The sequence below is a fragment of the Pituophis catenifer genome, unplaced genomic scaffold, assembly GCF_029215685.1.
Source record: "Pituophis catenifer annectens isolate HBS135680 unplaced genomic scaffold, rPitCat1.0.hap2 SCAF_7, whole genome shotgun sequence".
Classification (NCBI taxonomy): Eukaryota; Metazoa; Chordata; class Lepidosauria; order Squamata; family Colubridae; genus Pituophis; species Pituophis catenifer.
The window spans coordinates 33,733,209-33,750,360 of NW_027256887.1; the positions used below are offsets into that span (position 1 = coordinate 33,733,209).

Consider the following 17,152-nt stretch of genomic DNA (forward strand, 5'->3'; position numbering starts at 1 on the left):
TTCCACCCAAACCGGACTATGATCAGTTAAAATTCTTGGACATATCTTGGTCTTCTTCACCCTAGAAATAAAATCATTTGTGGTAGTATAAAATCAATCCTGCAGAAGGATTGATGTCTATCAGAAAAGAAGGTGAAATCTCTTTCCTCCATATTGCGTTCTCTCCAAATATCTCTCAGTTCTATATCTTCCATCATATCAAAAAAAGATTTAGGTAATTTTGCACGTGTTGAAATCTTGGATAAACTTCTTTTATCTCTCTGTGTGTCTATTACTCCATTCCAGTCACCCATTAATATAAAAGATTTATAATCCCATTATATTATTTTAGTGTGTAAAAAATTATAAAATTTGTCTTATTGCTGATTAGGGGCACATATTCCAATTAAAAGCATTTTTCCAGTCTGTGTTAATAATTCAATTGCGATGTATCTTCCTTGATCATCTGCCTCGATTAAATTAGCTGATAATCCTTTCTTTACATATATAACTAACCCATTTTTCTTCTCTGGCACTGATGCCACAAAGTGTGTACCTAATCTTGAATTTATCAAATATTTTTGGTCTAATAATCTAATATGTGTTTCTTGCAGACAAATAACATCATTGTTAAATTGTTTCAGGTAATGAAATACTTTCTTTCTTTTTTGTGGTGAATTTAAGCCATTAACATTCCAAGATAGAAATTTAGTTGCCATCTTTAGCTTTTCAAAGCCGCATAAGCATCAGCTGAAGATCCTCCTCCACCTTACTCTTCAGTCTGCCCCCCCCGCTTCTGTTTTCTGAACTTCTTGAGATAGATCTTGAGATTGTTGCATTTTTAACTGTTGTTCTTGAAGTTTATAAGTTGATCGGGTCAGTTGTTGTGCTTTTGGTTCTCCCTTCTTGAGTGGTTCCAGAGTTGGGGGTAAGCCCCCAAGATCCAGATCTTCTTCCGTGATAATTCCTCCAGCTGCAACTTCAGCATAAGTTTGTATCTGCTTTCCATCTTTTTCTTGTTGTATCATCTCCATTTTCTTTCTGCTCCCCCCTGGTGAGGGTGGGTATCCAGCCTTTAAAACATTAACATAGAAATCTTTTGTCTTCCAGACTGTGTTTAACCGGTATCTTTCTCCACTAAAAGTCACTATTAGACCAGTTGGAACGTCCCATCTGTATGCCACTTGTTGATTTCTCAACTCATTTACCAAAAAGCCAAAGTCCTTTCTACTTCTCAACATCTTTGGAGGGATCTCTTTCAAAACCACCACTTCTTGCCCAGCCACCAGAACCTTATTCTTGTAGGGAGCTTGTAAAATATCATTTCTGATCCTCCTAGTTGTAAAATAAATCACCACATCTCTTGGAGCTGTCTTTGTCTTGCCAACCAGGAGTTAACCCTGTAGATTTTATCAATTCGGCTTGCCACATCTTCTGGTTTTTCTTTAATTATCTCTGCAATAGCATCAGCACAAATATCCTTTAAATTTTCTTTGCTGTTTTCTTTCAGGCCTCTCAATCTCAAAGCAAATTCCATGGACCTGTATTGTAACATTACCAATTCATCATCCACTTTCTCTGTTTTGGTCATGACATCTCCCATTTTGCTTTCCAAATTTAAATTGGCTTCATTAATTTCTTCCACTTTCTCATCCAACTGAATAACAAGTTTTGACAATCCTGATACTGCATAAACAATATCATCTCTTATTTCATCGTGTTTTTTTGCAACCACTTCTTTAATTGACTTTATATCCTCCTCAACTTTCTTTAATTTCCCTTCCACAAGTACTGTTAAGTTATTCATTGCTGTGGCTTAATTATTCATAGCTTCTTTCATTGCTGTTGCTTGATTATTCATGGCTTCTTTCATAAACTCTTTGAAATCATTGAGAGCAGCCTCTTGACTCTGTGAATCAGCCGGAAGTTGTGCTTTCTGTGTCACCACTGACACAACTGGAGAACCTCCCCCTCCTTTAACAACTCCTGGCTTAACTTGTTTAGAAGCCATCTTTTTTTTCCTTTTGAAAAAGATCTTTTTTTTTCCCAAAGCCACAAAGTCCCTTGAACAACTTTAAAGTGCTTGTAATTTATAGTCTTGAATTTATCAGGCAAAATAGTCTTTTCTCCACAAATTCTCACTTCCCAGCAGCTTTAATCCACTCTTACAATGCAAAGTTCTCAATAAGCACTTTCGTTTCTGACTTTCACTTTCAAAACCATAACAAAGACGCCATCTTCAGCCTCCAGCTCAAAGAAATTCAGTTTGAAACAAAGTAACTCTGGAGTTAAGCTTTTTTTCTTTTCCTCTTGTACCACCGCTGTTGTAGCTTCACTTATCTTCCTCTGTTTCGATCATGCGCCTCCTGCTAACCGCCTCTATTGTAGGTGATCTGTCTGACCGTCACTCGAATTTGCTTCCACTTTTTGCTTCAGTCTGGGCGGGCGCTATCACTCCTGCCTGCTGAAAAAGCTGACTTCTTCTCCACCAATTTAAGAGGTTAATCGCTCGACTTCCTTGATGACAGCGCAACACCAGGGGGCTTCGCGAGTTCCTCTTTCGTTTCCCGATCCCTCCGAGTTTGGGAATGCTCTTAAAGAGCAATTAATGAGGAAATTTGGGTATCAGAGAGGGAGCCTCCATTTCCTCACCCGTTCGTGATGACGTCACCTTCAGAAGTTCTTAAACAATTTTCATGCATGTCTTACCACTTTAACCTGTCCTGACATACATATATGATGACCCATTTCGTTCCCCCTCATCAAACCTGTCTGACCTTGGGACTTCTGGTTGACATCATGGCAATATCAGACACAGGGAACGGGTCTCCGCATTCCCTGTGTTGAATTCTCCCTGTTTGTGGGCTCTGAGAGGAGCCAAAGCTGCCTTGTAGGGGTGATGAAGCAAAGAGAGGCACCCTGTGAAGTTGAGGAAAGTTGCAGCTCTCCTGTCTGACCCGGGGTTCTTTTTCCCTCTCAGACACGGCGAGGAGAAGAGACAGCCTAAAGCTGGGACAACAAGCTGGGACAACAACTAAGACTGGTGCTGGAGCAAAGTAGGTGAACTGTGACTGAAATTGGGGGAGATTATTCCTTTTAGCCTTATACTTAACCCCAAGGAATAATTTAGAACTATTGGCTCAGAACTATTTGTTAAAGCGGTGTCTAAGCATTCTGAGAAAATACCAGACCAAAAGGGGAAGGTGCAAGAGAGAAAAATAATAAATCCTGAAATATACAGAAAATTGGACTCTTAAACTGGGAAGGCGTGGTACTGTGAAGGCATTATAAAATGCTGGAATCATTTACATAAAACTTATTCTGCTTTTATAATTGATTTACAACTAAAATGAGGATTGAGTAGTGGCAATACTGAAATCTAAGTTGAGAGTGCCATCTGCTGATGAAAGGAAAGACATCTTTGTAGAACTCATGGCTCTCTAAATACATGGCAATGGATAAACAACATCAAGAGCTTACATCGGCCCAATGTCTGACTTTTTCAACATAGACCACCCTGTCATTGAATGGCTGTGTGGACTGGACATTAACATTTGAACATAAGTCCATGTATTTGCCATATGCTAAATAAACAAATAGTCTGAGTGTAAGGTTTTTGACTGCAGCTCAGAATTTGATAAATCCAATGAAACTCTGAACACAAGGCAACTGATCATCAGTTTTATTTTTGATCAGAAAGCAAAACTGGTCAACCTTTAATCTCCCACCTTAAACAGCAAGGCAGTGTGCATGCTAACCAATTTTTTTTCTTTTTATAGTCTACACATATTGCTTGAATAGATCGTCATTGCTATAGAAACATTATTTCATATCCATGGTTCATACATACCTCATGATTTTCTCAGTGCTCTAAAAACAATGGACCTCACAAAGGAGAAAATAATACATTTTCTGGCATATAACCCAGAGCTTTGTTAGGGGGTGCTATCTCACATTAGGTTGCTGAGAATACAATTTTAAGTTACAAGCAAGGCTATTTGACAATTAGCTTGGAGGCTTTATCTTTTCAGGTACTGCACTATGGAGCTCAGCTCTGCAGGGAATCAAAAATTGAGTTAGGTACACTCTGTGCATGCTCTAATCCTTTCATTTCTCCTTTTTTAAGGAAATAGGATGCTTCCTATTGCTGGAACAATGGTGAATATTGCTTGGATACTGGTGTCAAAGTAAGAACCTTGGCAGACTTGTCTTACTTTGTCAAAGGAAGAACCTTGGCAGACTTCCCAAAGTCACAACTGTTATTCCAGAAATTGTGCTAGTAACAACTGATCTTATTACAGGTATCAAACAAGATAATATCATCAATCCTCCAAAGGCCAGAGCTATGAGAAAATTATCTTCTAATCTCCAAACATTCCTTCAAATCATCTGGAGGTATCTAAGATTCCATCCTAGGTTTGAACAGGAATGTGGGCAAACTTCTTCATACGTCTGTGATTTCTTCAATTGCTTTTCCACTAACATCTATCTGGATACAGCAATTGGTTAGTTTAAATTTTCCACTGACTCCTCCTTCTTTGGCTAGAAGAAGATTTAGAGTCAATCTAAATAAATAGCAGTCCTCATTTGAGTATTAATTTTAGCCAGCTAAATAAATAAACTGACCATAATATATTGTGAACTATCTCTCTGACATCCTGATTTTCTCACACAAAGTTTATATAGATAGGAACATACAAATACAAAATTTTCCACTAGCAGTGTTCCAGATATGCAGTAGTTCTTGAACGATAAAATTATTTCCAAAGTGGATTGGCTTGGTATGGTGCCTGAAATAATTGGCAGGAAAAAAAGGGTGGTGAGGTTTAGATTCTCTGTCTAGCTAAGTCACTCGCTGTTACATTCATCTTCTGAATTGCCCTATCAGCGGTTGAATTTATTTCCATTCTCTAAACATTATCTTAAAATAACCATATGTGCATTTCAACTCTAAATGTCTCACCACAACTGTCCCAGGAGATAGGCTGGCATTCCTGCCGGTCTAGCTGAGCATCTTCCTCATGCATTCCAACTTCCAAGGCATAGCAACATACCATAGTTTGTTTGCTATTGTTTGCTGTATTGTATAAATAAAAGGCAGGATAACATATGAGTAAACAAGTCCTTCGGATTGCTTATTTTTTGCATAGCTGATGAATTGGCAGTTGTTTCTGCTTCCTTGGAAAGTTTGATGGATATTGGAGAGTATGTTGTTTAAAAGGCACACTTATTTTTATTGCCTTTGAGCACCTTCATCATACCATAAGACTGCTGTTGGTTTTGCATCACAAAAGCACTATGCAGGCTTAATCACTAGTTGTCTTGCCATAATGAGTATATTAGCATCTGTTATCATGGTACTTTATTAAGATCATTAATGAATAATTTTGTTCCTCCCATTTAGAGATGGGGAAATTATCCTCACTCCCTACAGTAATTTACATAATAGTTTGCTGATATTGTTTTCTTCCTTACAGGGAAATGCTAACTCTTCCATTGTGTTACATTAGGGTTGTAAAAACAAAATTTTAAATTGTTTAACAAGACCAAATAAACAAGTATGGAGTCAAGCTCCTTGCATGCCATAGGACAGGATCAAGTCAAGTTTACAATTTCTGCTTTGGCTGTTATATATGTTTAAAGAATTCAATCATACAAAGCAAATGAACTCATGAAGCAATGGATTACTCTTAGCTGAACAAGTGTCTGTCAGACCTGTCCCCATCCAGCCCCTTAGGGGAAAAAAGCCTTCAATTCCATTTGGTTAAAGCAAAGAATTCTTTTACTAAGGATGTTGGTTGCAGTAAAGCCAAGACAGTTCTGAAATTTACTGCACTCATGCCCCCCCCCCCCATGACAAGTCAGCTTCCATCCAACTGAAGCTCGCCAAAATGTTTTGAGAACACTGAGATGTTTTGGCATAATCCAAATATTTCTCAGGGTACCTACCTGGCTATGGGATGCTGGTACAAAAGGATCCAGCTGCTTCGGTCTTTATCACCTGCCATTCCCCCCTCCCAATTTCTTGTCACATACACACACAGCTTTATTGCCATTTCATCTCCCCCCCCCCCCGCTTCTTTTTTTGGTGGCAGGATGCCTGTGAGGACTCAAGCTGAGCTGACATTCTGCCCCCCTTGACAGAGATGTTAGTACTGCAAAAGAAAAAAGAGAGGGGAGGGAGAGATACACAAAATTTCCCAATTAGCAAAACAGTTCAATGCAGCTTATCTGGGTATTGGTCATGGAATTTTTAAAGATGTTTGAGGGCTTTAATATGTTGGGAGTTGACCCATTTATTTTCTCAGGGGGCAAAGTCTTTCCAGGCTACCAAATGCTGGTGTTTCCCCTGATGTATGCAAGAATCCAAAATGCCTTTGACTTCAAAGTGCTGCTCTTCTTAGATCATAATGGGATTGGAAGGTGGTTGCAATTTGGGGCTCAAGGAAAATGTGATTTCAGGTTTCAGTAGGCTACAATGAAATACTGGGTATACACATCTGAGCATTTTTGACAGCTCAAATTCTACAGTCACTGGGTTAATAATCCTTTTGATGGAAAAAGGTCCAAAGTATTTCAGCCCCATTTTTTTTGATGGTTGTCTAGCTTGTAGGAATTTGGTAGAGAGATAGACCTTGTCTCCCACTTTAAAGTCCTTTGGATTGACACTTTTTTAATTAGCCTGTTTTTTGTATGCTTCCATAGCTTCATCCAATGCTTTTCTCACCAATGGACCACGTTTTCTGTAACTGGGAAACCCAATCTTTCAGTGATGCAGAAATTGGGATGGCCTGAGGTAGTTCGTGGATACAAAGTCGTGGCCTGTGGCCACTTTAAATGGAATGAACTGTGTGCTATTGTGCACTGAATTATTGTAGGTGACCTCTGCAAAAGGGAGGAGGTCCATCCAATGGTTCTGTTGGTAATTAATATAATATCTGATGTACTGCTCCAGGACACCATTGTCTCATTCACACATCCCATTATTAGCCAGATGATGTGAAGAGCTGAGCCCTGAGTAGTCCCCAAAAGTTTTAGGTACTCCTGCCAAAGCTGTGAAGTGAATTGGACTCTGTGATCTGAGATTATTCTTTCTGGAGCACCATGCAGCCAATAGATGTGCTGTACAAAGAGTTTAGCCGAAGTGTATGTTGAGGGGATTTTTTGACAGGGTATAAAGTGCACTTGCTTGGAGAACAGATCGGTTATCACCCAAATCACTGTATTCCCTGAGCTTTCAGGCAGTTCTACAATAAAGTCCATTGATATCTCTTTCCATGGGGCTTTGGGATTTGCTACTGGCTGGAGAAGCCACGTATTTTCCCTTGTTTCCTCTTGGCAGAGGCACAAATGAGGTAGTTAGCCACATAGCTCTCTATGTACTTTTTCAGTGACAGCCACCAAAATTGCCGCTTGATTAGTCTCACAGTTTTTACAAAGCCAAAGTGCCCTGCCACTTTTGAATCATGGCTTTTTTGTAGAACTATTAATCATTGGCTTTGTGGGATATATAGTTTAGCTCCCACCCAAGCTAGAGCTCCTGTCTAGACATGTAAGTAATCCTAATACATATCATTGGGAAGAGGTAAGAAGAGTCCTTAGATATCTAAAATTCACCACTGATGTTTGTTTATATTTAGAACCTGTAGATTCAGAAAAACCTATTCTGTCTTGCTATGCTGATGCGGATTGGGCCGGAGATTCAAAAAGTAGAAAAAGCACATCTGGTTATGTCTTCCTTATAAACAATTGTCCCGTTTATTGGTACACCGGTAAACAAAATTTAATTGCAACCTCTACAGCTGAAGCTGAATATATTTGTCTATCGAAAGCAACCAATAATTTAACGTGGTTTAACGACCTACTATTTAACATCTGGTCTGAACCCTATTATCCCATAACCGTCCATGAGGACAATAAAGCAGCCATAGAAATTTCAACTTCTGAAGCAATAGGTCAAAGGTCGCGCCATATAGATATAAAATATAAACATGTCAGACAGCTATCTAATATGGGATTCATTAAAGCTATTCATTGTGATACGAGTGAACAAGTTGCAGACATTTTAACAAAACCTTTACCAGTTAAACAACATACTTATCTAACTTCGAAATTGAATATATGTATATAAATTGTAATATTGACAACCGTTAGGTATTTTAGAGTGGGATTTGTTGCATGTTGAAAATACCTAACTATATGAACATATTTAAAGTCATGTAAGGGTTAATCATCTATACATCAATTGTCCCACCCACTGATTCCTCCTTACCATTTGACTCCTCCTACTGTGTATATATTCTGATGTCCTGAACAGTTCCTTTGACTTGCCTGATGATCTCCTGCAATAGAAACAAAGAAATACTGTTTATGTTCTCATGACTTGCATCCTGATTATTGGGCCTATATAAAAGAAATAAAAGAAACATTCAGAACCTCCAGAAGCTCCCATAAGTGAAGAGGAAGAAGAGGAGGAGCCTCTTCTCAATGCACGGGCGCGCAGAGCTGCCAAAAGGCAGGAATGGCTCCTCGGGAGGAGGTCTCCTCAAGAGTATGGCTTGGGGCTAATTGGCCACTCCCCTAACCTATTTAAGGAATGACGATGACTGAGGCAATTTGCAGAAAACAACTTCGTTCATATTCCTTCGCGTATTGACGCCAGAAACATCTGATCAGCTCTTGCTTCTCTCTTGTCATTTTTCCTGCAAATTGCTTCTGGGCATTCTGCCAACCACAGTAAGCTTACAGTTATCTGAAAGACTGTGCCTCAGAATTGAGCTATTATTCCTTGGACTCCTGTTGGCTGTTAATGAAGTTACATTCCTTAACAGGAATGTAGCCCTTGTTCAGAAAAGACTGATTTAAACTGTACTTGTGTTTGAACAACTACTAAGAAAGCTCATTAATAATCCTTAATTAGTAAACTAAGGTTTGTATGGACTTTGTGTGTGCTGCGTTCTTTGTGGTCCGTAGCTGGGGCAGAACAGTGCTCTTGGAGCATGGTTGTTTCGTTGCAGACATTTCATTACCCGAATAGGTAAAATAATCAGTACTATTGCATGTGGGATTTGTTCCCTTTTTAGTGAAGATTTGCCTACATGTAGATTTCTCCCATTTGTGGGCTTTTTGAAGCATTTGATGCCCACAATTCAGTGGTGGGATTCAAATAATTTAATAATAGTTTCTGGGGGCATGGCTAGGTGGGTGTGGTTGGTGGGCATGTGACTGGGTGGGCATGGCCAATTTAGCAGTCCATTTTTGCCAATTTAGCAGTCCATTAAATAATACACACAAATTAAACTTTAATTTGTTTTGCTCCTGGGGGTATTTTATTTGCTTTTGTTTGAATGTTGCTCTTTTGGTTGACTTTTCATTTTACTAGATGGTTTTTTAAAGTTGTTTAGGAGTCTAGTGGTCCACTTCAGGAAACTCAGTTTTGCAGCAAATCTTCTCAGCCCCAAGGAGCTTACAATCAACATCTCTCCCTCTCCCTCTTCCTCTCCCTCTCCCTCTCCCTCTCCCTGGAAAGAAAAGTGTGCTAGAACTTCTTATCAGGAAAGAAAAGTGTGCTAGAAGAGCAAATGGGGGTGGGGAAGAGAAATCTTGCTGAATTCCATTCCATTCCGTTCCCATTTCCATTTCCATTTCCATTTCCATTCCCATTCCCATTCCCATTCCCATTCCCATTCCCATTCCCATTCCCATTCCATCCTATTGCTATTGCTATTCCATCACATTTCATCCCATCCCGATTCCCATTCCATTCTCTCCTATTTCCATTCCATTCCATTCTATTCTATTTGCATTGCAGCAGTCTCAATCCACTTTTGGAATATCACTGGTCACCCTGGAGCTTCCTCTGCATATGCCAAATGTGTGCAACAGGCTCAGGCAAGGACTTCGTGTGTCTGGCACTGTGATCCACTGGCCAGCCAGCCCTTCCTGCCTCCCTCTCCAGGGGCAGAGATGGCCATCCTCCTTCAGGGGGGCAGGCAGCCTCACCGGCCAGCAACCTGTAACTGCTGAGTGCCAAGTGGGAGAAGGGCAGGCAGCCAAGCGGTGGTGGCAGGAGGGGAAGAAGGTGGCAGGGGTGGCTGTTGCAGTGCACGCTCCCTATCTCGCTTGTGTCTCACCAGCCCCGCTTCATCAACAGGTGCCCTCCAGCTTGCAGGAGCCTCTTTTGGGCCAGCTGCTTTCCTGCTTGGAGCGTGCTGGTTGATCCCCACCCCCCAAAATCCAGGACTGAGGAAGCCCGGACTAAGAAGCAGAGGCAGAGTGACACTACAGCCATCCAAAGTATGAGTCCCCTTGTGGCTGCCCTTGGACCCAGCTGAGGGTGGGGCCAGGAGATGCCTCTCCCAGAGACTGAACCGCACTTGGCTTCCAGCATTCCATCACTTGCACAGCCCTCCCACTGTGTAGCTGTCAGAGGGAAGGGAAGGGAAGGGAAGGGAAGGGAAGGGAAGGGAAGGGAAGGAAGGAAGGAAGGAAGGAAGGAAGGAAGGAAGGAAGGAAGGAAGGAAGGAAGGAAGGAAGGTCATTCAGAGCAGCTGACGCCATTGGGCCGAGAGCAAAAGGTGGCTGCCATGTAGGGCAGGAGAGCTACCGGCTGAGGAAGCTACCAGCTGAGGAAAGAGCTCAAAGATTTGCCACCATTGCACAACCTCTCCCATTGGGACCCTTTGGCTCCCACCCCCTCGGTAGAGCTGAAGTTCCTGGCAGATCTTCAGGCTCTTTCCTCAGCGAAAGGCATGCCCCTTTTTTGGCTGGCAAAGTGCTTCTTGGAGTGGGGGAGGGCAAAAACAGGCCCCTCAGTGGCCTCCTAGCCAGTTTTTTTCCCTTCCCCACCCCAGAGACACTCTGCCAGCCAAATATGAGGGGCATGAAGGCCTCCCGGGACCTCTGTGTGGCCCGTTTTTTCCCTCCCCTACCCCAGAAGCACTCTGCCAGCCAAAAACGAGGGGTGCAAAGGCCTCCCAGGACCTTTGTGTAGCCTGTTTTTGCTCTTATCCACCCCAGAAGCATTCTGCCAGCTAAAAATGGGGTATGCAAAAACCTCCCAGGATCTCCATGTGGCCTGTTTTTGCCCTCCCCCATCCCCAGAAGCACTCTGATGGCCTTACCTTTCAGTTCAAGCCCACAGGGCTTGCTAAGGTAAGTCCTGCGCTCAGCCGAAGGGTGGGAGTCAGCGGGTGGGCAGGGTGAGGTGGGCAGGGCAGCCTCGTGTTCCCCCATGGGCTGGATTAATGGCTTGGGCAGACCATATCTGGCCTGCAGGCCATAGTTTGAGGACCCCTGCTCTAAGGCACCAGCCAAGGCATGCGAGGCCAATAAGTAGTGATTGGGTGGGGCGGGGCCAGCCAGCAATTTAACAACTGGTTCGGCCAAAGGGGTGTGAACCAATTGAATCCCACCACTGCCACAATTATAGTATTAGTGTATACTTATATTATAGTATAATATATTATAGAGATTAAGTAACATCACCATTGCTAATGAGTATGTTGTTTGCTCCCTATTTATATACAGTAGCTTTCCCTGCCTGTTTTGGTGGAGGTGTGGTTCCTTGATTAGGGTATTGTTTTATGTTTGATTGTCTGGTGTTAATCTGTCTATTTATCTTGGTGGCATAGAAATATAATTTATAAATCAACTCTGTAGAGTGTATCTGAAGGTGAAAGGAAATATATTTTACATAAAAATGTTAGAAGGTGAAAGATTTTCTTTTCTTTTCTCTTTTTTGGCAGGACTGGGAATTTCCACATTTTATGGGTGATGTTGATGTGAATCTTCCAGGCTTGCCAGCTGCACATTTTCAGTTCAGACTGCCTTATTTTAAAACTATTTTAAAGGAGGAGTATCACATACATATTACAGGTATGTAACATTCTTTGAACATAACTTATTCTAAACAGAATTGGAGGATTCCAAAGCAAAAAATTATCTTTGAATTCCATAATCGGGAAAGAAAATAAAAATACTTTTCTTGGGAAGAACATAACATCAGTATATACTGAAATTTATCTAGATTAAAATCCTCTGATAAGTATGATTTCTTAAAAGAGCAATGAGAATTTCAGGAAAAAGAGATGCTTCATTCATGTGATTAATCATCTAAAATTTGAAATAGTACAGTCCAATGACACTTGCCTTATACAATTTGCCCTTGTATCAAATTTCTTTCAGAAGATCTAATCGATGTGAATCACAGGTTATAACCTTGCTGATTAATTTAGCTTCCATATAACTTTTAGCTCTTATTTCCTCCTAATCCTCCACTTACCATGGTCTCAGAAAGACTGGCTGCAATGCTCCCCCATTCTTTAACTGTAAGAAGCACGGAATAACAGATGATTTCCAGAAGAATGAAAAATAAACTTGCTTCTTAACCATAAGACTAAATGTTAAGAGAATATGTATTAAAAATAGCATGTTATAATATAGAATTGTACAAATGCAATTAATGTTCTTGTTTTTGTTAGTAAATGGCATACATGAGGAAACCTAATCTTGGGACTATCAATGTCAAATAGAGAAGGGGAGTTACGTTCGTATTAATGACAGCTTTCTTTAAGGGAAAGTTTTTGTCTAGAATTTGACAAGTCTAGATCCATCATAGAAAAGAATCGGAAAAATGAATGAAAACCCATTTCAGGTTTATAATTTATTACTCATTAAAATTTCTTCTAACTGACTGATACAATTGCATTGCTTTTGCTTTAGTAAATTAAAAGTGAATACTATGATCTGAAAAAATTGGGTAGAAAGGCTATGTTGTCAGATTAATAAAAGCAATTAGAAATTATTAGAAATCATAAAGCAATAGGAAAATTAGATGCAACCTTCACTTTAACTCTTGTTGTCTTTTGGATGGAAACTATCAAAATTATAAACTGAACAATTTTGAAAAAATCTTCATTGAAAACAAAATAAAGCTTAGAAGATTATATATTTTAAAAAGTACTTATAAAATGGAAAGACATTATATATCCAACAGCCTTCAGCAGATATAAGTCTAGAGGAGCATAATCTGTATATTGAAATTTTAAAACAAATTGTTAACTCTAAAATATAGTCAACAGGAAGAGAGGACCCTTCAATACTGTACATTTCAATGAACACACACACACACACACACACACACACACACACAAAACTCAGTGGAGTGGAGAAGTGAAACTAAGTCTGAAAATGAAATATTGTTTTTAAATGTATATCTTTACATTGCAATCTAGAAGATAAGAACAATGCTTTCAATCATGCTTGACAAGTGTTCATTTGAACATACTTCATGTATTCTAGGAAGAACAGTACAAAAAAAAACATTATTGTACATTAGAGATAAACCCATACTTCACAATGTAAGAGAGGCTGCTGTCTTTTACTAGAAAGCATAGGCATTGTGTACATATGGAATGAATCTGATTCCTCTCCTCCTTTAAATGTTGCATAAATAATGGAATGATCTGTATCTAATGTATAGAAAAATGTGAACAGTAAGTGAATAGTAAAAGCTAGAGTGTAGCATTTTCAAAATGTATCATTGATCAAAAAGCTAGGCTAATGCAATATTTCTGGCAAAAAGATTGGTCTAAAAAGAAAAAGAGATGGTCTAGAGATAAATGGCTACATGGAGAAGGATCTTCCATAACGAAGTTAGCAACTTGAAGTGACTTGTTTTTTTTTCCTCCATCCTAACTCTTTTTAAAAGCAGATTGTCTAGGGTGGCCATTGCATTTACACTGCATTTTCCCTCTCTCAGACCCTTTAAAGTAATGGAGATGTTTTTTGAAGGGCATAATTTAATTGAAGAATGAGCACATGAATAAGGATTGTGAAATCTTTTTTTCTCCCTTTCCAGCTCAGAATTAATAAGTCCAATTTATTACAGTTACTAGAGAAATTAGTCCATTTGAATGCATATCACATCACCAGAGTTGCAAGAGGCTGCTTTACCTCAGTTCAGTACCATTTCAGGAGAATCATAAAGAGTATCAAGCCAGCATGAGAAACTCCCCTTGGGTAGGTTGTGCATGGCCATCTGTTCTTAAATCAATTCTAGGTTTTGAACTCCATCTTTGGAACCTTTAAAGTTGTCCATCTTGCTTCCCAATATTATGGGTACCTTATTCAAATCCAAAACTCAGAGGTAAGAAAGAATTCCACAGATTTATCTGATGACACTGTTTAAAAGTTCTTTGAAAAATATATTTCTTTTAAATTAAGTATCTCTGATTATTTTTGTAAGCCATTTGGTGTAAAATTAATTACATGGCAATGCAGCATACTCTCAGAGAGATGGCCATTTGGTAAAGAAATGTGAACAGTGTTGTGCAGTTTAAAAGAAAAACAGGAAAGAATATATTGGACAACTGTCCAACAGATGTCATTAAAAGTTGGTGGGGAGTCATCATTTTGCTGAAGTTACAGTTTCAATTCATGTCATGATGGATTGGAATATAAATTTCAATCTATTTGCCTAGAATTCTGAGAAATCTAATATTGTATGATAAAAGCCCAAAGAGGAGCAGATCTAATCTCTCCCTTAGAAGCTTCAATAAATTGGGTACCATTTTATGACTATGCCAGGAGAAGTTGTGAATTTCTGTGGTTCACAACCATCTCTTTCCACATACCTAGAATATGTTTTATTATTATTTTTATTTTGTCAAACATGTACAAGATAACAGGTATAAGTATAAACATGGACATGAACATAGGAAATGAGTGCAAATAAATGGGGACAGTAGGACAGGGACGGTAGGCACACTGGTGCGCTTATGCACGCCCCCTTTATGGACCTCTTAGGAATGGGGTGAGGTCTACGGTAGACAGTTTAAGGTTGAAGCTGTGGGGGTTTGAGGATGTAACAACGGAGTCAGGTAGAGCATTCCAGGCATTGACCACTCTGTTGCTGAAGTCGTATTTTCTGCAATCGAGTTTGGAGCAGTTTACCTTGAGTTTGTATTTATTGTTTGTCTGAATATTATTAAGGTTGAAGCTAAAGTAGTCATTGACAGGTAGGACATTGTAGCAGACAATTTAGTGTACTATGCTTAGGTTAGACCATAGGTGGCATAGTTCCAGGTTGTCCAGGCCCAAAATTTTGTATTTGAGGATTGGTCTGGCAAAGGTTTTGTATGCCCTAGTTAGCAGTACAGTGTTACCAGAGAAGAAGCTTCACAAAATTAGGTTAACAACTTTTAATGCCTTTTTGGCAATGCTGTTACAGTGAGTTCTGAGGCTTAGATCGTTTGAGATGAGTGCTCCTAGGTCCTTTACAGAATGAGGGTCATCTATGAGGTCATATCCACCCAGCTTGTATTTGGTGTTCTGATTTTTGTTGCCAATATATAAGATAGAGCATTTGTTAGTTGCCATTTGGAGTTGCCAATTGTTCGACCATTCTGACACATAGTCAAGTTCACTTTGTAGAGCAGCAGTATTGTCAGTGGTGTTAAATAATTTTACGTCATCAGCAAAGAGGATGCAGTTGCTTATAATACGATCGCAAAGGTCATTTATGTAAATCAGAAAGAGTGTGGGTCCTAAAACGCTGCCTTGGGGGACACCGGTGTTAACTGGTGCTGGGTTTGATTGGGCATTCCCTATTTTGACTACTTGTTGCCTGTTTGACAGGAACGTGGCTATCCACTTGTGCAGGGATTCGGAAATGCTGTAAGAGCTTAGTTTTAACAGTAGTACCACTGAATCAAAGGCTTTGCAGAAGTCTATGTAAATTGCATCTATTGCTTTACCCTGGTTGAGTTGTGTGGTCCAAATGTTTCTGCAGTGTAGGAATTGCAGATTACAGGACAATTTTTTCCTGAAACCAAACTGCTTGTTAGAGAGCAGATTGTTTGTCTCTAAGTGGAGGATGATGGATTGGTTTATGATTGATTCCATGACTTTACAGGTGATGCAACACAGTGAGATTGGTCGGTAATTTTCAACTAGGCTGGGCTCTCGCTTTTTGAAGATAGGAATGACCGTGGCTAATGACCATAGGTCAGGCAAGGAGCTGGTTTTGGAAGATACCTCATAGATAATGCTTAGAGGTTTGGCTATGGCATTGGAAACTTTTTCAGGAAGTAGAGACATAATCCATCAGGGCTAATAGATAGAGATTGCTTTAGGTTGCATGGTGCCCTTTCAATGTTTTCTTCTGTAAAATCAATGTGTAGCAAATCGTTGCAATTAGTTGTGGTACGATTAGGAAATGATGGGCAGACGCCATTGCTGTTGACAAAGACTGAGCTGAAGAATGTGTTGAAGAGGTTGACCTTAATGGCTTCATCATTACAGTCTTCCTTGTTAGGCCCTTTTAGTGGTGGGATAGTTTTCGAGTCTTTTAAGTTTGGCATTTACAAAATTATAGAAGGCTCGGGTGGATTTCGAGTGTAACAGCTCTTCCTCCTGTTTGCAGTGGTAATTGGTGCATTCTGTCGTTATCTGGTAGCATAAGGTTTTGTAGCGGTTTTTAAAATTAGCTACGTAGCCAGTTTTGTTTTTTGTTTTTTTGTTTTGTTTTGTTTTTTTCATCAAAGAGATTTTTTTTTTTTTTGATTGAAGCTTTCTTATTGTTATGGGTAATTTGGGGTTGGTTTTTTTTTGGCTTTGGCTTTGGCGGTTATTTTTTTTTTTAATTTGATTTACAATGTGCTCAGCAATAGCCTTCATCCATTTGTATATTTATACAAAGTCAGCTTATTGCCCCCACAACTGGGTCCTCAATTTACCTACCTTAGAAAGGATGGAAGGCTTGAGCCTTGGCGAGATTCGAACCTGCAGTAATTGCAGGCAGCTGGTCTTAATAACCAGCTTAATAACAAGGTGCCTTAGGCCACTGTACTACCAAGGCTCTTGGTACATTATTAATGGTACATATAGTTTAATGACTCTATTGACTTCGAGCAAAAAAGCGTTATAATGCTCTTCTGCAGTATTACAGCCAGTGAACAGAAGATGGATGTGAATGTGGAGACACGTTCCTTTCAGTCTGATATAGTTCACTCCTCTCCCATTGTTATCAAGCATAAATGAACAGAATGGATCAAATTATCTTTCTCAGACAAGAGAGAAAAGGAACCTTTGCAAAACTTCATGTTGTGTGCCAGTTGCGGCCTTTCCTGGATCAGGAAATGCACTCTACCCTTGAAGAGCATTCAGAAGC

General features: G+C 39.8%; 1 protein-coding gene across 1 annotated transcript in view; it reads left to right on the forward strand.

Moving 5' to 3' along the window:
* The window catches only part of TMEM117 (transmembrane protein 117), a 473,220-nt gene that overhangs the window by 440,982 nt on the left and 15,086 nt on the right, over nt 1-17,152 (forward strand). Inside the window, exon 7 of the mRNA XM_070947874.1 lies at nt 11,727-11,856. Within this exon, the coding sequence (XP_070803975.1) occupies nt 11,727-11,856 (130 nt within the window). The remainder of the gene's footprint in view (nt 1-11,726; nt 11,857-17,152) is intronic.